The sequence below is a fragment of the Anas acuta genome, chromosome 1, assembly GCF_963932015.1.
Source record: "Anas acuta chromosome 1, bAnaAcu1.1, whole genome shotgun sequence".
NCBI lineage: Eukaryota > Metazoa > Chordata > Aves > Anseriformes > Anatidae > Anas > Anas acuta.
Window position 1 is genome coordinate 180,635,921 of NC_088979.1, and position 22,097 is coordinate 180,658,017.

Here is a 22,097-nt window from a genome sequence, read left to right on the forward strand (position 1 = left end):
AAAGATACAGATAATGGACTGAGAAACACAGATCACGAGCGTTATAAAAAATCTACAAAAGCTCATTCCTTCTTACTTGGTATTATTTTGCAGCTCTACCTGGTGCTTTTATTTCTGTGCAGTTTCAGTGCAGTCCATCTTACTCACGTATTTTGAAAGTTCAGTCTGATTTTGAAAGTTTTTTTTTTGTTTAGAATGGCTGTGAGCCAGGAGTCTAGCTGAAGTCATATATGGAAAAAAAATTCCCTGCAAAACATTCCTAACTTTTTTGTGCTGGCCTACTGTTCATTCTGGGACCAGTTCTGCTCCTGTTTGAAACCAAAGTGTGACAGCTCTGCACACTGATCTTCCAGAGAGAACCTCCACACTGTTTTGAGTTTAATACTGCTGGATGGAAACATCAGGGGAATAGTTCTCTTCAGTAGATTTTTGTTTGTTTGTTTGTTTGTTTCAGACCAACCAAAACATTTTGAGATTTGAGATTTGGTAACTGGCGGGTTGTTGGCTAAAAAGGAAAAGCATACCTTTTTTTTTTTTTTTCCAGGCAAAGAGACTGTGGTTTATGGGTTTCCTATGAAAAATCTGTATAGACATTTTCTTCAGTAAAGTAAAACTTACTCAGACCCCTCATTTTCACTGAAAAATACTTTTGTCAGTAAATTCTTAAGCAGCTTTGCATGAGTAAAAAGTAGCTGTGCTTTCCCTGTTCCTTTCCAGTTAAACCCACACGGAGGGAAAAGCCCATGGACTGATGATATCTGTGCCTGCTCTGAGCTGCTTTCAGTCTTCCTTTTGTGGCAACCATAAATGAGCTGGTTTTGTTGTAAGGTTTAACACATCTCAGTCTGCTGCTGGGATGGAGATAGGAAGATGCTACTGTTTTGGTAGCAGATGATGGGACAGTCAAATTTTGGAGGAAGCAGGGACTGGTACCTTGGGCATGCAATTGCTGCTGTGGTAGATCTGTTTAGGCATGGTGAGTATCCCCAGTATCTGCAATAACTTCATAGCAGAGCAGGCAGTTCAAATGCTGTTGGATAATAGTTGATTATAAAGATACCAGGTTGTATAGGCAGGTGTGTTTCATGTTGTGCTTCTTCCTTCCTCTTCCTTTCCTAAAATACGAGAATCTGCTCATACAGGCAAAGCCTCTGGAACAGGTTCTGCTTTTTCCACAGCCTCAGAGGGGGTTTGAAACTGGTGTCATGCAGCCTCACAGAAAAGGATAGTTCAGAATCAGAAGAGAGAGTGAGAAATCCCCACACCTCTGGGCTTTCTCCTTAGGAGGTTGGCCTGCCTTCCCTCAGCCCAGAACAGAGTGGTTTTGTTCTATTAGAGGTGAGCCGGATGGGCCACCTGGGTTCAGAGCACACTTGGGTTCTCCCAGAGTAGTTAATGCTAGAAAAGAACCTTCCAAATATTTTCCAGAGTCTTCTTTTCTGTCCTCCCATCCTAAGAAGGTCTCATCTCTGAGGCCACAGAAAAAAAGAAAAAAAAAAGGGTCTGGGTCCCTCTGGCTCTGTGATGCTCTGCCAACATTTTCACAGTGTTTTTCCCAAGGAAAATTTTATTTCAGAAATTTGTGGCACCGAAATGCCTTTCTGCCTTCCAAAAATAATGTTCCATAATTGCTGACTGCTGTCTGAATCTTTCCTGAGCGCCATACTTTCCTCACGTGACATCTAAGAAATAAAAGAAAGAAATAAATGAACTACTTATATTTTTCTTTCTGGAGCTGTCAGAATTTCTGTCCTCTGCTCCATATGCCTGACTTTTTCATCAGTGGTGACCCTCCCTTGATAGGCATCTATTTCATTTCTCAATTCTTCACCTTTACTAATAGTTATGCAAAGCTCGGAAAACTTCAGGCTCTGAAAAAACATGTGCAGCTGTATGCTGCAAGGATGTCCAGCCAGTTTTAAATTCATTCGGCAATAACATACAATATTCTGTTGTTACAGCGAGCCTTTGGAACTGAAAAGATCCTGCACAGCCTTGATGATAGCTGGCCATGGGAAAAAACACACCTATTCAGGCTGCTGGAAAACTGAGTACAGTGTAACACTATCTGCTCCCTGCTACAGTAGAGTTTTAATTTTAATAATTTGGTGAAAGTTTGTGCAATTGCAGTGGATAACTTAAAAAAAAAGATAAAACAAAATATCATAAACCATTTCCATAGTATTGATTTTACATTATTTCCTATTTTTAGAATACTACAGCGAACTCTTTGAGCTTTACTAAGGCTTCTATTTGCAAGTTGAGTGACATCCAGCAAAGATGAAATTTTAGCCAAACTGTTACAAAGATTGTTATAGTACACATATTGATTTGTTTTTGTTTTTGTTTTCTGATTTATTGTTCCGTAAGGTAACCCATCTTAGCTTTGGTCAATATTTGCCTCCTGGGTCAATAATTCTTGATATTTATTTCAGCTGAAATCAATACCAACTTCATGTCACATTCATTCATACGAGATTGTTTGGTGTAGATCATATACTATCCATATCCCAAAACTTACATAGATTGCAAAGTGTATTGGATCTGAGGTTATTTCCTCTTTCCTGACTCTATCAGTATGATTGCATTGAACTCTGTTCTGTTTTTTTTTGCCATTTTAAGAGCATGCTGTGTTTACTTGGCTGTGTAAATTAAGCCATGCTTCCAGCCACTGACTATGAGGATGATCTGTCTTTTTGCAGATGTTGTGGGAGCAGTGCTTGGGTGGAGCCGCTCAGGAAGGGACGAGTGAGGCAACAGACCAGTGTGTGCCAATGCAAGTGAATCTTGGCCCTTCCCTTATGTGCTAGGGTCAAGAGATCTGTCTGGCATTTAAGGTGGCATCCCTTAGCATTACTTAGATATTACAGCAAGTAGAGCATAAAGCATCATTGCTAAAACAGCCTCAATATGTTCAGACATAACTCGTTCTGCTATAAAATGCTGATTTGAGGATTGATGAATTGTTCCAGCGGGTATGGTTTCTGCTGCCTCCATCCTTGGCCCTCTGCAAAGCACTCTAGTGCTTCCTTGCACCCACTGCTTGCTCCTTGTAAAAGCTGCTGTGGAAAAGCATCAGGAAGCATGAGCCTGCAGGAGCAGGCACAGATGTGCAGGAGATGTGGAGTGCTGCTAGCTGTGGGTTTCTGACTCTCTCTGGATGGTGCATGGCTGGAGAAGGAGTTGGGGACAGATGAAAGAAAATTCTGCCTTGATTCTATGAAAAAGCGTTTTTCCAAATCTGTCATCTTTTTTTTTTTTTTTTTTCATTTTGTTTTGTTGAGTGCCCTTTGGAAAATTTGCTCTTTAAAGAAAATCTGCATTTTCCACAGGAAGAAAATGTGTTTGTCCACTTCTATTCACACTAGGCCTAAGAGACAGAGAAGCATTACCACACCAGCATTAGAGAAGCAGAAACAAGGTTAAAAGCCATATAAGTCACTGTCAGAACTAGGAAGAAAATACATGCTTCTTGATGTATATTTTTATGTTTTTGCTTTAGCATACATGTATTGTATCACCTCTAGTACTCCTCACTGCTCTCATACATTTGACCAGAGGCCAAATCATCAGAAGAAACAGCTGAATTGTTGACATCTGGCCAGCAGCAAGGTAGGAACCTGTAGAAGTGCTACTTCATAAGTGCACCCAGCAATACTTTCCTCAGGGCTGCTAATTAGTCTAGAGAATAAACTACAGCCATGGGCTTCAGAGGCCCTTAAGACCATGTCTGGTGACTGTCAGGCATTCACTTTTCATTTTCCAGGACTTACTATATTAGCAAATGTAGTGAGAATTAGAGGAGGGGTTAGAGACAGGAGGACACAGAAATGTTCTTTAAGTGAGTATGAAGACTGAGACAACTGGTGGAACATATTTGTTAACAAAAAAGTTAAAAAGGCTGCTTCTAAGGAAAAAAAAAAAAAAAAAGAAGAATCTGTTCTTTGTGTCCATAGTAAATAGGTCATAAAGTAATAAAACAACTGAAAATAGTTTAGATACTAGGAAAGCTTTTTTTTTTGGGGAGGGGGGAGTAAAGCTAGTGAAGTAAGCACGTGCATTCCGTAGAGCTGTGGAGCATCAATTCTTAAAGGTCTTTAAAAAATAACTAAGGAGATATTGGGTCAAGTGTGTTCCCTTGTGGGGTAACAAGATGGACTCATAGACCTCTTGAAGTTTATTGACTAGCCATAATAAAATGGTAAACCAGGTGGAGAGATTCCAAGTACAAATCACCTGTGACTCCGGGCTTTAACTGAGGAACAAGAAACATGCAATTTGCAGCATTTTCTTCTGCATCTTCTTAAAATGCAAAGTTTCTTGAAAGAAAGAAAGAAGAAAAGGAAGGGAGGAAGGGAGGAAGGAAGGAAGGAAGGAAAGAGGGAAGAAAAAATGAAAGAAAGGAAGAAAGGGAAGTCTATGAGAAAATATTCCTGAAAGGAGTGGAGAAAAGGGAAGGGACCAAAATTAGTGGTGCATGTAGTTAGGCCAGCTAAAGTTGGAGAACGTAGAAAGCAAATGACATATTCTGAAATAGAAATCATTTTCATGGGTTGGTACGTAAAAGACAGTCCTAAGAGAACCAAATTTCCTCAAGTGAGTGGTTATCTGTGGAGTTTGAAATATATTAACAGGAATAGGTAGCATTAGTTCTAACTTCGATTTCATTTTTTACTTTTAATTGTTCAGAGTTAGTAACAAATAAGATTTGCTGTTTTCTACAGCCTCAGACAAGTTTCCATGAAATCCAACTAACTTTAGCAAACAATTATAAAGAGTAAAGGCCTCAAGGAAAATTGCTGGTGTATTCTGTAAACATCTGGTTGCCATTTTCAATTACAAGGACCAACCCACTGAAGGAAGCAGTTTAGTTTTTTTGGAACAGAAATGAGACACTGGGGTTTTTGTTCTTTTTCATAGTGGAGAGTAAAGGAAATGTCAGGAATAGAGAGGTCACTAGATGCTCAGCTTTATAAATACAAAAGTCTCTGAGAAAATTAAAGTAAATTGAAATCAGGTTCTGAAAGTGTAAACAATCCTGTGGAGGTAAGGTTAAATAAGCAGGACTCAAGATCCTAGCATGCCAGCAAAAGCACAAGATCATTCCATCATAAATAGGCCATTTAAAATATTGTGCAAAATAATAATGGTGAGGCTAGCCACAGAAGTATGTTGTGAGTTAGAATACAAATACATGCATATATACATATGCATATCTAGCAGATATAATTGCTTTTCCAAAAATCATTTTGGTTAACTCTCGGTACAAGTATACAGTATACAAATCAGTTGGGTTCTTAGTGCAAAATATATGTCATGTGAGTCCTGCACAAGGTTTTGACAAGTAAAACATACATTTCAGAGGCATTCTTTCTGTATGTTGTTAGGCAAGGAATTCCTTAAACAAGCAAAATACTTAGAAATGTGGTGATCCTCAGAGCATACTGAATTACTAGCATACTTAACATTTGTTAAATTTGTTCTGCTTCCTTAAAATGATACTTCATATAGTTTTAGGGAAAAAAAATGTATACCAGAAACATGCACTGTCTTGATCACTTTTTAATTTTGCTTTTTGAAATTAAGCCTGGCTATTTGCTACGCAGTTGAAAGTGGCTGCCTAATCTCATGCCACAGGCATCATTGGTTGCAACACAAGGCAGATTAGTTTCTGGCATACCCAGATAAATGCTGTTCTCTAGCGTGATGCTGTGGTTTCTTGTTAGACAATGTAAAGGCACTGTATATTTTTCAGAACAATATGTATTCTCCTTCCTAATTATTAGCAGAACGTACTCATGTTTTCTAGCAGAAAAGCATACAAGCTGTTTCTTTGTATCATTAAAATAAACCCTCTGTAGAATTGTACTAAAAACCCTGTTTCAAAAGCACTCTTTTCCTTGAGGAAGAAATTCTTTATTTGTTCATAAAAAAAAAAAAATAATACATGGACATCGAACTTTCTAAAGTTAGAAACAAAAGATAGCATTTAGTCATAAAGTTACTGAACATATCTTTCTCTGAATGTTCTTTTTATCCATGTAAACAGAACATACAGTCCAACGGAGAGTGGCATCTATTGAGCTGACATAGAATTTACAATAATTAAAATACTACACATCAATTACACAGTGAGCTAAAATTAAAACTTTGCTGGAATAAATTATGTCATGTTAATAGAATCTGAAAAACACCAGTGTCCAGGCAGATTAGCATGGCCAAAGGAAAGCAACGATGTTCAAGTCCACTGAAAATAAAGACATGTGAGATTAAGAGTTAGGTATACAAGCTTTTAAATGAACGTGTCTATTCTCAAATGTCATGTGATGGTCTCCTAATATAACTGCTGGGAGAAGCCTTGCCAGAAGCCTGCAGCAGTCCCGTCAGAGCAGTCTCTCCAAGGCTCTGTTGCGTTAGTGCTGCCCAGTGTTTGGGCTGCTGCAAGCTGTGCACCCTTTTTGAGGCACTCCCTGGCTCTGAGCCTGGGTCAGCTGTGAGAAATGCGGTGCCTTTTATTATTGTGCTCCCATTTTAGGTAGAGGCATTCATATACCTCTGAAACCAAACCAACGTGTTTTGTGTTTGTTTGCTTGTTTGTTTTTTGCTGTAGCTGCCATGGCTTTTGTTGGGTCAACAAAAAATATAAGCAAAAAGCTTATATGCTGTGTGTGCCTTCACTGTAATTTGCAACCAGCCCACTCCATTCCTAGGTTCAGATTCCAACTTTCTCCAGCTGCATCCACTTTCAGCTGACAGTTCTTTTGAATGCTGCATCCCCAAAATGTTCCAGACATCAGAAGTGCAGTAGCCACCCACAGGTTAAAACATGTTTCTGAACATTTCATGCACCATAATATTGCTACAGTGGCTTATTTTTCATAAAATGGGAACCTTTCCTTCATGAGAGGAATGATAATTCTACCATTTTGATGGTCATTATACTCCCTCAAAGTTGCTTTTCAATAGAATATTGAATATTCTTTTACTCAGCCCCTGAGGTTGTCCATTTGGATGTAGTCCTAGTATGCACAGATGGTGAAGTGAAAGGAAGCTTTTCTGACCTACTCAGAAACCAGAATTAACTACCAACAGTTTGCAGTTGGTCATAAGAGCTTTCGTATTTCTGGAAAAAAAAAAAAAAAAAAAGGAAAAAAAGAAAGGAAAAAAAAAAGAATAAAAAACACCTCATACAGAAAACTGACACCTAATTGATTAGGAAGAAAAAAAATATATTGTTATTAATTTCTAGCATTTTTGGCAGGCTCATTGCCTTAGAAAACAATGTCCATTTTTGACATTAAAGGGACAAAATATGGAAAGGACTGTGATTAAAAAGTAGCAAAGGAATAGGATTTGAAATGAAGATGAGCAACCTTAACTGGCAGCAAGATTAAAAAATAGGCGTTTTCTCAGTGGTGCCTTACTAAGTAAAATTTATTCAGATTATGACAGAGGGAAGAACATGCTCAGTGCTGAATGGTATGCATTTTGGAAAGCTTTAAACAAATGATTCAAGGCATAAAGTGTTTCTATAACAAGCTCATTGTTGTAATGACTTTATTTCTGACATTTGCAGTAATGCTGTCCAAAATAAATATTTAGCTACAAAGAGGAGTTTCATTTTTAATTTGTAATGACTACTAAAAATGTGTATGTACATAGAATGTACCAGGCTTTATTCTACATTGTGTAAAACAAGATAAATCTGGCATAACCACAGTTATTTTACATCTGACAATAGGACTACAGCTCTATTGATCAGGTTTTGGAACAAAGAAATCTTAGAGGAAAATGGTAAAAGAAGGCAAAGAGACTTTTTTCTTTATTTTGAAGAAAACCACTGTTTCTACTTTTTTATTTTTATTTTTTTTTTTGGTAACAAGAGAAATTAGAAAATCTATCAGCATATCTAAGTATTTTGTTAAACAGGTAGATAAACAAAATAAGAGCAAGACCCAGCTATTTTAGACTAGATCAAGAAGTAATTATCTGCCTAAACGGGACTTTAGCATTTAAATATATATATATATTTTCCATCTGGCTTCTCTTATAAAAAGAAAACTCCGGATTTTACAGTGTCGGTAACACTAATTATCACTGGGAGCTTTCTAGAAGTCGGTCTTCAAAAAAAAATAATTGAGGTAATTTTCTTTAAAGAGTGGGCTGAAGACAAGGACTTTAAATACAGAGTCTGGCACATGTTAAGCCCATTTGCTCTTGGAATTAAGTGTTATGGCTTTAGAAAAAAAAAAAAAAAAGATCTTTGGAGAAAGTTCTAGGAATAGAAAGAAGAAAGTACTGGTATAGAATGTAATTGTAGACCAGTTAGGTTGCCCAGTTTGTGACAGGATGAGGTGTGAGGTAGGAGAAAGCAGATTTTTCGCTTCTCTGCCCAGCTCCATGGCACGTCTGACTTACATGCTATATGTTATAGTACATGATTTCTGCTCATCTAACACTGTGGCATTTCCTGATGACCTTCAGAAGTAAGAGGTCTGACCCTACATTTCTTTAAAATGTTGGAAAGAAAATTTTAACTCCCTTGTTAGAGTTCACGTTCCATGGATGCTCTGCAAGGTAGACATGATGATGTGCATATCACCTACTTTCACTACCACATGGCATGCCAGGTGAGTAGAGCTGACAGGCAGCACAGGGTGCTGTAGAGAAATCAGTATCGATGTTGGAAAGTGCCCTCACATTAGCTGTAACTTAATTATCGCATCGCTGTGTCTTCTCTGGCTTTGGCTAGCTCATAAATAAAATGAGTCAAACCCCTAGTCCTGAGGACAAGTGATGCCATGTGGCTCACATCCATGTATCTAAACTCTTTTTTCTCTGACTGAGGGTGGCCTGCTCTCTGCTGGGTTTCAGGAACTGTCACAGGCTTGAGCTTTTCTCCTAAACTATGCCTGGGGCATTGCACGGCCACCCAGGGAGAGGAAAACAGACACCGCAGATGACTACAGGCCAGTAGTTGAGCCTGTGTCCTCTCACTGCTTACTTTAGCCATTCTCTGCTCCCTAGTTCCTCTTTTGCAATATTTTGGTTGTTTCCTGCCTCTTGGGTATTAAGGAATCCGACACATTAATGAGTATTGTCTGTTGTAGGATGCCCAAATGATGTAAATGCAGTGATCAAGGGCAGACACTCAAACTTTAAAGTGTGTCTTGGTTTCTTGCAGAGGTGATCAAACACCACCCTTTTAACATTGCAGTTGTAATCTTAACTTGTTTTAATTAGAACAAGATAGGGCATTAAAACAAATAAACCCATCTACTCCTTAGCTGCTTGCCCTGAGGCACCTCTATGTCCATGGAAGGGAAGAGGCAATTTTTTCAGCTCTAGTGCTTTTTTTTCCCATTAAAGTCAACGACGAATTCTCATTACTGTGATCATTCAGAGAACTACTCAGTTCAGGTTCCTCAGGTATTCAGTCCTGTGGCAAAGATTGGTAGAAAAGTGAAAGTGAAGGGATAGATGGAAGGTATACTCAGACTGGCAGCTTTCTTTCCTTGGGCAGAACTCCTTCATCCCAGGCACAACTTGCCCACTGAATCATTTTTTTTCCCACTGCTGGCTCTTTCCATTTGTTGCCTGCACCTCTCTACACACCCAGACTCTTTCTTGAGTAGCAGAATCAGCAGCTTTGGTCATATTCTGGTGTCGAAGATACCTCAATGCCTGTCAGTTTTGTTGTAGCTCCTACTCACACGCTCATCCGAATTAGAGATTCCCAAGTCTGACAACCAGCAGAGGTGAGGCTGCTACTGCTCCATACCCCAGCTCCATCCAGCAGTGGTGCTGCACGCACGTTCCCATGGGGCACATGCACACGGACACACCTACACACCCTAGCCATGCACACATGTGGCTGGCTGCAGACAGCAGCGCACGGGGACATGCTCAGCTCTCATGCAGACACAAGCAGTGCCTGCAGCCTCACCTACCCACTAGTGCTCACTTCCCACCCACTCTCACTCAGCTGCTGCCACCCTGGACACACGGGGTTCTGAGCCCTGGTCCCTTCCAGCTGCAGCACCCAGAGCCCCAGGCACACACTTGCACACCAGATCCCCGCAGCCAGGAAGAGGTGGAAATGCAGTTTTCTGAGAAGACAGAGCAGGCTGTTGATAGGTACTCAAAAGCCGTGACAAGCACTCTTTTCAGCTTTCATTTGACTCACTTGCTCATGATGCATCCTTCCACTTGATAACTGTATGCTGCTTTTTCACATGACTTTGCCTTAGGGTGTGCAGAACAGTGATACTAAATTCTTTCCTGGACTCAGTCCCAAGAATTATTTGTCAGAGTAACTTGGATCAAGCAGCAGTGAGGGTTATCCAAAGGGAATTGTGTCAGGCAAAGGATTTTTCTCTGGCACAGATCAGAATGTAGCTCTTCCTTCTTCTTCTTTGAGGCTTGGAGAGCAGAGTGCCCACATCCTCACTGCATGGAGCTGTGTGGTTCTCTGCCCTTCCCTGCACAGGGCAGAGTTCCTCTCTTCCTCAAGGACCGAGCCTCTTCCTTCTCCGTTAGAATCATAGAATATCCAAGTTGGACCCCAAAGGACTGCCTAAATAATAATAATAATAATCATAAAAATATATCAAATCATGTATCTAAAAGTGTTGCTTCTAGAATGCTGTTGCTGAGAGTGTTTGCTTCTTGAACTCCAGCAGCTCAGTGCTGTGACCACTGCCCTGGGGAGCCTGTCCCTGTGCCCGACCACTTCTGGGTGCAGAACCTTTTCTTTGTACCTCCATGCAGCATGGGGCCGAGGCCTTCCTCCCAGTGTGGGATGGGTCCTCCCTCTTCCCCACCAGCACAGAGAAGAGCAGCACTCCTCTCATGCCATTTATTCAAGGATACAAGTTATCTGCATGCTTATTTTCAAAGAATTGCACTTTAAAAGAGATGTGGGTTATCCCATAGGTGGGATGCACAGACTCTTCCTTTCACGTCCTTGATGTGAAAATCTGGTGATGCTTTGATTTCTTGTCCTTGGGTAGAGTGTGTCCCACTGCCACCTCTTGTGCTCATCCCCAAGCCCTGCTACCAGAACAGGGACATCATGGCAACTTTGCTATTGCCTGTAACAGATGCAGCATATGGACAATGACTGCCTAACTACAGAGCTGCCCTCCCCATGAGTTTCTTCATCCCAATCCAATCCCTGCATATCTCAACTGTATGACCTCCACTCTCCCCACATCACATCCTCTCCTTCCAGTTTTTTCCTGGCTCTTCATCCCAGTCCATCTTCAGTGGACTGGTTAATATCCATCTGGCCTTCCTGTCAGAGAGTTTCCTTCTACATTTTCACAGCAGGTAAGGAAGCACCTACATGGGTGGATTAGCTGAGCTGTGGCAGATCTGTCACAGCTACGTGCTTTAGCTACATACAGAGCACTTCTGACCCAGAGAAGGTTAGGTCTCAGTCCCACTGTGCTTTCTTGTCTGAGTGAGAAACATCTCTAGCAGCTTTGGCTGTGGTGACACACCTGATGTGTAAAATACAAGTACAGAGTAAGAATTGCAGCATTTGGAGACAGCTAGGGATGTAAACCTTTATAGCCTGCATACAAATAGAGCATATTGTACTGGATAACTAGATGCTTTTGGTTTCACCGAGGCTTGCTGTGCAGAAAGTACCCATATGTGGAGACCATTCCAGAGTCCTCTGAATATTCATCCAAAGCACTGTGTGTAAGCACAGAAGTGGAATAACAGGCTTGAGTGTCTGAAATGCCCTGATGTGTTTGCCATTAGGTCAGGACTACATATTTTCCTTCTGTTTGCTATTGAACTCTACTGTAGCTCACAAAGAATTCTCATAGCATATTTTCATAGCTTGAGTTCACAGATTATTCCATGATAAAAAATACAGGTTGTAAGAGTTACAATCTGAAATAAAACTCAGCAGAGAATTATTCTTAGCCTGACACCACTCTTCCTGACAAACAATGAACCTTCTAATGGACCTGTTTTACATAGTGTAATACTCCTTACCCCAAAACTGACTAAATTAACTATTGAATGTACATTACTTACTTTTATTTCCAGTAGTTTGTTCACTCTTTGGTTACACAGGGAAAAAAAAAAAAAAAAAAAAAGTGGATATAGTTTAATAATGCTGTATTTATTTATTTATTTATTTATTTATTTATTTATTTTGTGCACTGCCTTCTGATGTCCTACAAACAAGAACTTACCTGAAAATTGAAAAACACTACTTCAAATCATTTTACTGCAGGTCTGCATATGCCTTCATGGTCATCACTTATAGTAGGGTTAATTTGTTGATTGAAGAAAGGATTGTAAATGTATTACATGAAGGAAGGTGATATAAACGGAGAAAAGATTGTCTTGTGTCTACTTCATTCTTGTTCTTATGGCTGCGATAGATTTCTTTTGCTTCTTTTAGAATCATCTGCCTTGTACTAACACTTCCTCTAGTGAGGTCACTGGTTACCTCCTAACTCCAGATGATAACTGATTGACTTTGTGGGTAGCTGCAAACCAGTTTTAGTGTCTCATACTAGACAGAAAAAAAAGAAAATGTCTTCCCCAAATCTGAGAAGAGTTCTTCTGGAAGAAACTGGTAACTCTTGGATTGTTACGCTCATTATTTTTGTACTTCTAAAATTTCTGCTTTGAATTGACAAGAAGAGCAGATCTTCTGCTTGGACCTTACTGATATATAGAGGAAGAAATGGAAAGGAAAGGAAAGGAAAGGAAAGGAAAGGAAAGGAAAGGAAAGGAAAGGAAAGGAAAGGAAAGGAAAGGAAAGGAAAGGAAAGGAAAGGAAAGGAAAGGAAAGGAAAGGAAAGGAAAGGAAAGGAAAGGAAAGGAAAGGAAAGGAAAGGAAAGGAAAGGAAAGGAAAGGAAAGGAAAGGAAAGGAAAGGAAAGGAAAGGAAAGGAAAGGAAAGGAAAGGAAAGGAAAGGAAAGGAAAGGACTTACTTTTTACTTTTTATTATTTATTTATTTATTTTTAGGTGGGAGGCAATTCAAATGCCTCCCCATTTGAATTAGTTCTAACATCTGTCTTCAATAATTGCAAAAAAAATACAGAATAGTCAAGTATCACCATGTCTTTATGGATGAGGCCCTTTGTTAGGACTTCAAATGGCTATTTAATACCCCAAACCCTGAACTCAGTTGTGACTTGGTATTAATGCTTGAGCATGGGGCATGTGTCCAACAATCTCAGCCTCATGCATAGAGTGTGTTTTGTTGTTGTTGTTTGTTTATTTTTTTACACTTCTAATATTTCACTGTAATTAATACATAAAAAGATTTCAGCCTAATGTGACTAGTTGAACAGGTGGTTACTGGTCTGGTCTGTGCATTATGGAAGAGTACAGTCAGTTTCAACAAGTAGCACGGAACATGCTGTGTGAAACAGTGAGAGCTTTACACATGGAAAGATGAACAGTTGCCTTGCAAACCAGTTCAGAAAATACCAGAAACATGACCATCTTTTCCTATGCTATCTTCACTTATCAGAGTGATCATTTCTTCATTGTTGTGGTTGTGAGTTCAAACTGGTGATAGCTCATGACTATCAAGAGCCACATTAAAAGAAAAATTTAAATACCTCAGATAACTCATTCTTTAATTCCTGCAAACCTAGAGATGAGACATTCCTTTAGGAAAAGCCCAACACACAAAACAGGGATACTAAAATCTTTTTAAATCCCAGATTATTAACAAAGAGAAAACATACAGTCCAACAAGCAGCATTCTGATCTCTACACAAGTGAGATGGCCGAGCTGCCATACCCAGAAATAGGCTTCAAAGGATATTTTCCCCTGGAGCGCTTTCAGTTAAGCTTAGATCTTCAGAGGTGTGGAATTCCCACATCCCCCAAACCCATCACACAGCCTGCCTAATGCTGCTGCCCTGTGAGATGCTGGGGGACATAAAATCCAGCCTAGTATAGAGAGCCAGACAACAAGGCTTTAATTTTGTCTTTTAGACATCTGGTAGATCTTCTACTCTACTCTTGACTACCAAACTGTTGGCTCCCTATAAACTGATTATATTGCAGGGCTGCAGCTTGCTTTGTAAGATGTTTCAACCTATCATTGCAAATCTGGATTTGTGCACAAACAGCTACTTCTATAAGTAAGTGCTTCCTCACCAAACTCAGTTCACTCTGTGCTCCCTGACCGTGCAGGAGCAGAGTTTTTTTTTTTTTTTTTGTCCCTCTACAGACTATGAAGAGCCATGATACTTGACAGTAAAACTTGCATTCCTTGTATTTTTTTTCTCAAAGATCAGGATTTCAACATGCCAAAAATATATTTGAATTGTTTAATATTTTATAACCTGAAAGAATACCTCTTTCTGAAAAACTTCTCTTCATGTCCATACAGTATAGAGTTGCCTGAAAATATGTTTCAAATAGAGCAGAAGGGAAGTTCTTTTAAAAATATGTCATGTATAAACCCCAGGATTTCCCTTGGCAGAAGTTCTATAGCTACCTAAAGTAACTTATTCCAGTATTTCATTCTTGCAGTTAGAAACTTTTCTTTATATAATCTTTACTGTGAATTAGAGAGGACAATTGATTTCAGGTAAGTAAACATTTATTCTATGGGAAAGGCATCTCCTATCTCCACCTTGTTTTAGAGAAAACGTTAAAAAAATATATCAAAATTCTTTTGATCTTCATCATGGTTCAAGCGTGTGATGGATTGACCCCAGACAGCAACTGAGCACCCAACAGCCACTCCTTCCCTCCCACTGCAGCAGAATGGGGGAGTCAATCAGAAGAGTGAAAGCAAGATAAAGACAGTTTAGTAAGTGAAGGGGGGAAAAAGCTGGTGTGGGAGGAATAAAAGTTATGCAAAAGGCAATCACTCATCGCTTCCCACTAGGAGAACGAGGCCCAGCTATTTCTCAGAGACTGGAGGTTATGTGCTATGGGGCATCCCTTTGGTCAGCTGGGGTCAGCTGTCCCAGCTGTGTCCCCTCCCAGCCTCCTGCCCACTCCCAGCCTACTCACTGGGGGTCAAAGTGAGAAACAGAGTGGGCGCTGGCATTATGCCAGTTCTGCTCAGAAGTAGATAAAACATTGGCATATTTTCATGGTGTTTAAGGCACAAATCTAAAACACTGCACCATATTGGCTGCTAGGAAGATAAACTCCATCCCATCCAGACCCAGTAGAAGGTTTTCCAAAACCTATGTAGTTCTTGTAACCCTTCACCAAAACCATGCTTTCCAAAACTGGGGAACAGTGTTACTGGTGGGATGTGACCAATGCTGACTGGAGCAGAATGGTCACCTCCCATTTCCTGTCACCTCCTGTTTCTTGTATGTAGCATTCATAACCAGGTTTGGTTGCAGTTCGTGATGTCTGCAAGGTTACGGTTGTAATGAAAAGGTCTCTGTTATTTAGAATTCTGCGTGGCATGGAATAAATTCAAAGTACAATTCTTAGGGGGGAAGTTCAGCTCTTTCAGTCTCCGTAAATCTTTACCAACAACTCAAAGGTTATTTGTCATTTTTACAACGGTATTATATTGTTGATACATATGCAGTTTATGAATCTGGCCCTTTTCTGCAGTAGTGCTCTCTGGCCATTTGTATCTGTCCATCTGATTTCTCCATCTGAATTACATCAGTTTGAACTTGTTTTGAATTTTCTGAGGTTGAATTCAGCTAATTTATCAAAATCATTTTGAATTCTGATCATGCCTTCCAAAGTGCTTATTCTTCCTCTAAACCTGGTGTCACTTGCTATTTATAAATACACTTGCTATTCCATCATTCAATTTGTTAATGAAAAACTTGAACACATCTAAGTGTACAGGGGGGGACTTCTGAAGTTCTGCTGCAAAAATACCCACTGTGACACTGTAGATTTCTTTTTTTTTTTTTCTTTTTTTTTTTTTCTTTCTTTCTTTTCCAAATAACTATGCACTCACCTTATGTTATGTGGAAATGTTGTCAAAAGACTTACTGAAGTCAAATTGTTTCATTGCTACTATTTCCTCTTTATTCACTAAATCAGTTACTCCATCAGAAGAAATTAAACTGGTTTTATGTGATATGTTCTTGGCGAACTAATGTTTCTTGGCTGTTTTTTATCTTATTATCCTGTAGTGCTTATAAATTGGTTATTTTTAATAGTGATGGTAGCAAGAGAGCACAAAATTGCAAATTGACTAGAAACTAAAATAAAAATAAAGCTGACTGGCCTTTTCATTTCCCAGCTTAAATGAAGTACAGAAAGACAAGCGTAAGTGATGAAAAAAGTATTTGATTTTCAAAGTTCATTCACTTCAAAATTCAGGATGGGGACCTTAACACTAAAAAATGAAATTTCGATCTATGGTATTGAGATGAAACTTATTCAGTTGATTAAATCAAAGAATATTTTTCTGTGCATGCACACGGAAGATTAAAACTCCGTGGAATTTTAAGCATGCATTTGCCAGGTTTTCTGCAAAATTATTATTCCAATGCCATAGCCTGTGGGGATAACGTTTTAATTTCAAAGTTAGGAAAAAGATTACTTAATTTTAGAAATCTGCATTCACCTCCAGAAATTCTTGAAGCTGATCTGTAAAATGTGTATGCTTTAAGTTTAAAACCCCACTAAATCCTCATTTTATTTCTGTTCACTGTGATTTATGACATCAGAAGACAAAAACCCTCTGCAGAATATTTTTTTTTTAGGAAAGCTAACTGTTTTTATTGGTCTCTGCATTCCCACTGCTGGTAAAAAACATGTTTGTTTTTCTCCTTAGATTGCTATCTTTTAAGTTATTTTTCTGACTTAACCATTTTAATTATTCCAAATAATATGTCAGAGTAAAAGCCAATTTAAACAACGGCATCTTGATTAAAAATTTAATTTATACATTGTGTTGATTTTCAATTCAAACTTACTGCTCTTTGAATTGTACAGCATGTACTTTGTCTAATTAAGATGGGTAAGTAACTAAAGGTGGTCACAGTGGACTGGTGTCTTACAGACTGCTGTACTACTTGTTCTTGGATTAGCAACTCAGGTATATGGTTCTCAGGTATACATGAGATGTGCATCTCAGGTACACAAACACTTTTTAAGCTGGAACCGCAAGACAGCGCTACAAAGACTGCTACATTTGCCTACTCATTCTTTTAAGTTTCCATTGTAACCAGTAAGTTGCTCTAAGAGTGCTGTCACTTCTACCGAAAATTCAGGATGTTATGGTCTTGCTGGGTTTGTTGATGAGTTTAGTTGGACAATTTCTAGGCACAGCCTCCACCTAAAGTTACACAAATGTAAATATGTAAACAAATGCTGCAGCTTTTACATCATTTCTGTGCAGGTGTTTAGATCTGGCTTTGTAGGAGAGCCAGATCTTTTTGTGTGTCAGTTAAATTCCTCAGAGGATGTGATTTCTTTGTGATATTAACCCTGCTTGGGAGAGGATTCTCATTTAGAGAGTTATATTGGCAAAATTAAATTCTTTTTAGAGAATTTTATTTAATCATTTTATTTGTGTAATTTAGAGGACAGGAGGGAGAAAGAGCTGGAAAAAGATGGATGAATAGAATCACAGAATCATAGAATATCCTGAGCTGGAAGGAATCGCCAAGGATCACAGAGTTCAACTCCTGGCTCCACACAGGAACACCCAAAAATCAGACCATCTGTCTGAGAGCATTGTCCAAGTGATTCTTGAGCTCTGGTGCTGTGACCACTGTCCTGGGGAGCCTGTCCCAGTGCCCAACCACCCTCTGGGTGCAGCTCCATGCCGTTCCCTCGGGTCCTGTCTCTGTCCCCAGAGAGCAGAGCTCAGCACCTGCCCCTCCGCTCCCCTTGTGAGGGAGCTGCAGGCCGCCATGAGGCCTCCCCTCAGCCTGCTCTGCTCTGGGCTGAACAAGCCAAGGGATCTCAGCCGCTCCTCATATGTCTTCCCCTCTAGGCCCTTCATCATCTTTGTAGTCCTCCTTTGGATGATCTCTAATAGCTTTATGTCCTTCTTATATTGTGGTGCCCATGCTTGTATTGTGGTGCCCAAGCATCATGCTGCCAGCAAAAGCCAAATCCACATTAGGATCATTTTACCTTTATAGTAAGATGTAATTCTGTGAATGAACACTCCTTTTGTAGGCAAGGCCTTTGTTAAGAGGCTGAACACAAAAATTTTGGTTCAAAAAGATGCTCAGAGAAAGGATGAACAGACTATTTTAACTTCTTGTCTTAAGAAGTTACCATCCTTCTGCTTGTCCACTGCAAATGCAAAGTAATACAAGGCAGTAAAGATCATCACCATGAGGTGGGACATCATATTCCTTAACAGATCTACTGCTACTGCATGATGAGCTCCACTGGTTTACTGAATAAGGCAAAAGAGATTTAAGTAACTGTAGACAAAACCTCTTATGTGGAAAAATCTTCATGCAAATTGTTAGCAGTTAAACTGTTCAGAAATGAAGCAGCCATTTTAATGCTCTACTTCAAATGTCCTTTCAAAGCCCACTTGTGATATGAAGTCTGTTGAAAATTATCAAAACACTGTGTACATTGAAGATGGAATAATTTAAAATGAATTAATGTTTCTTCTCTAAAACATATTGAAACACGAGGTTTACCATGTAGATGTCTTGCATTATTACTGTCACTTCTGTGCTTTCTTTCTCTTTTATTGTAGGCTGTTCTAGCTCACACAATGTATCTTGCTTGCCTTTAGTTGCAATTTCTATGAAAAGGATCTTCTGTGATAAACTACAGTACATGACACATTGGGATCCTTTGCCTGGCCCATTTGGTGTTACTGAAATATTAAGAATGGTAGCAATTTTTTGCTTAGATATAGGATTGTAACTGTCAAATTTATAGAAGGAAGACGGTCATTGTCTCCTGATCACAGGTGTTCATTTTCTAATAAAAGTTAAGCTGTGTGAGGAATGACACAGGCAAAGTCTGAGCTCCTTTCATGGAAGGGTCAGTTCTAGAACTAAATGAGGCTTATAACACATGCTTTTTATTTTTGTTTTCCAATAACCTTTTTTTTTCTTTTTCTTTTCCCAAGGTGCAATTCATTAGGAATGTATTGATACAATTAAATAGAAGTCTGAGTATTCTGTCAGCCTGAATCTGGGCGACAGCACTAGGTGCAAACTGTTTTTCTAATAGGAAGTCTCCTGCTTTCTAAAAATAGAAATGTTTCAGTTCTGATTGTTCTGTACTGAAGTAACTGGCTAGATGTCTAATTGCTTTAAATAGAAAACACAAATAGTGGCAGGCATTCAACCCATCCTGAAAAATTCTTCCTAGCAGCTATCTGCTCTATGTCCCGGGCACTGATTCAGAAATGAGCTAGGTCAGAGGACCCTTTTTCCTTTTGTTTTCTTTGGTGCATTCATATCGATCATTCTGCTCTGTCCTAAGGGCAAATGATACACAGTGCAGTGAATCCTTTGGAGTCAGAGATCAAATTCATTCCTGGCCAGGATGCATAGCAATAAACACAGGAAGGAAGTGAACTATTTCTGAGAAATAGAGTTCCCTCCAGCACCCTTTCAATTTGCACACTGCTAGACATTGTGCTTTGTATGTAATTATAATGATTTATTCAAAGGTGTTTACTAGTCAAAGGCATAATGTCTTGCTTATCTGGTAATTACATACCTTGTTAAGACCATCGAGTAGGTTGTTTACACTGTCAGTCTTTTGCACTGAATGAAGTATTAGCTTGTATGTTTTTTCAATGCTTTATTTGCCATATATGCTGTTTTTATCAACCTGCAATTTTTTGAATGTTTCTTTCACAAAGGATTATGTAGTGAATCTGCCGTGCGTAAATTTCACATACCTTAATTATTTTTGTACCATAATACTAGTTCTTGTAATGTGAAATTGAAGATTTCTTTACAGCAATGGATGCAATGTACCTAAAGTTCATCTCTTCAGTGTTGTAGCATGGCCTATAAACATTAAAATGTGATGGCTAATTCCATAAACCTGGGCCCATTCTGCACCACCAGTTCATTACTGTACTTAATGCAAATTGAGTGTTAACTCTCCATAAGTAAGATCTTCATCCAGTTTCGTGCTTGTCACTGTGACTAGGATAGGAAAAAAATACGTTTTAGAGAGGGAAATCAGCCAAAATAAATATATCTGTGAGCTGTTAGTGGGACCAAATTAAGAGGTAAACTTATACAATTAGGAAGGTATCACAGATGGATATCTTAGAAATTAAATAAAATGCATGTAATCTTCCCAGCCTTAGGAAAAAGAACCAATTTACTAATTACTGAAATAGCTGCCCTGTAGAGATCTTTGACCAAATGTTGTACCCTGCCGCAGACGCTTTACAGGATGCTTTGGTCATCCTGTCACTGAAGTGGTTTACAATTTACTTAATGTATTTCTGGTGTCCTCAAGAGATTTGGTGATTCTGTTAATATTTTCAGAAATGCCACCATCTCTAACTAGTTCAGATTATGAAGGCTATATACAAAACAAACAAACAAACAAACAAACAAAAATACTTCAGCTGACCAAGCTTGTTTCAAGCTACATTGGCTTTTCTACACCACATCACACACTGCAGTATGGGCAGACTCCAAGACCTGTTTGTATCTAGCCTATAACGGTGTTTCAATTGGTAAAATTGATGAGTTTTGCCTTTCCTTCAGGCAGTTGTCTCTGATTCCAGTGTTGCTTGTTTCCTGAAAATAGAACCCTGTGGTCTCACAGGTCAGCTTCATAGCAAAAAAAGAAGAATCAATGACGCAGAATCTAACTATTTGCTTAGTGCAACTTGATTTCCCCATGTGCACCAGTTCTACATGTTGGTAATCTATTATCTAATATTTAGGAAGCTTTTACACCAGAATTCAGACTAGGAATTCCAGCAGTTTGCAATAGTATGACCAATATTAATTCCTGTAAAATTTGCTTCCCAATAGTGAATTTGCAGTACTGGGAAGTTCAGAAAAAAAAGAAAAAAAAAGAAAAAAAAAAAAAAGATTAAAGCACATGTTATTCAACTTTTCAATTTCTGAAGTTAAACAGGTGATTTCTATCATCTCAGATCTGACACCAGGGGACTGGACATTGGTAGCCATCAGTAATTGTCTCAGATATAACAGGAGGTGCCAACTGTGAAATCCCTAAATATATATCCAAAGCCTGGTAGTGAAAATGTCATTTTTCCCTCTGCCACCTGTAACTGTTCATGTACTCAGCACTCCAACAATTTGTTGTTCCTCAGGATTCTGCTCAGAGTATCTTTTGTTCAAATTGCATGATATTTTCTTTCTCAGTATCCTTCTTTTCATTCCTGATAGGTGACATAAGCCCTTGGGATCTTCTGATCTGCTTATCTTCCAGAAAAAATGGTGGTACTAGCTGCATTCAAAGAGATGACTTGCATCATCTAGAGTTATTCCAAAAGGTATGAAGTTACCGTGTTATCCTTTGTGGGAATGAGGGCACAGTGCTAGCCCAAATTTTCAGCACACACTGACAAAAAGATATGTATCTGATACTCATTTTACACTGCATGAGCTTGGTTGAACAGCTATAAAACATTTTTTCAAGTTCCTACCTACTGAACAATGCTTGTCACATACCAACAATACATTCTTTATATATCATCCAGAGATCAAAAGGAGTTTCTCATTTGGACATAGTATATCATTTTGGATGTCAGCATTTCAATGTAAATTGAATCAAAATTGTTACAGCTGTTTGTTAAGTTTTGCTTTTCTCTTCTTTAGCTTGAACTTAATTCTTGACCACCCTAAACAGAATGTCAGGTGTCAAAAGCATCTGCAGAAGTTAAAGGAAATTTGACTAAGTACTCTATTTGAAAAAGAAAATTTAGAAATGAGGAGAAGGAATTAGCAAATGCATACAATATTTTAGAATAATAACATGGGCAGAAGCTGGACAAATTTAGGCTTCACAGTTTGTATCACTCCCGAGTTTTACCTAACATAATTGCTACTTGTATACATAATTCAGACACCTCTTAAAACAGTGACAGTACACCTACAATTGATAATGTTTAAGCTGGACTGGTGTCACCCTCCAGAGCCTTCACAAGAGTTCTTTGCTCTGGCACAGCAATCAG

At 38.9% G+C, this 22,097-nt stretch overlaps 1 protein-coding gene across 4 annotated transcripts in view; it reads left to right on the forward strand.

Moving 5' to 3' along the window:
- CPED1 (cadherin like and PC-esterase domain containing 1) overlaps positions 1–22,097 on the forward strand; it is a 146,610-nt gene that overhangs the window by 13,460 nt on the left and 111,053 nt on the right. For all 4 annotated transcript variants that reach the window (XM_068669582.1, XM_068669581.1, XM_068669585.1 and 1 more), the window contains one exon: positions 21,310–21,416. In XM_068669582.1, coding sequence (XP_068525683.1) covers positions 21,310–21,416 — 107 coding nt within the window. The remainder of the gene's footprint in view (positions 1–21,309; positions 21,417–22,097) is intronic.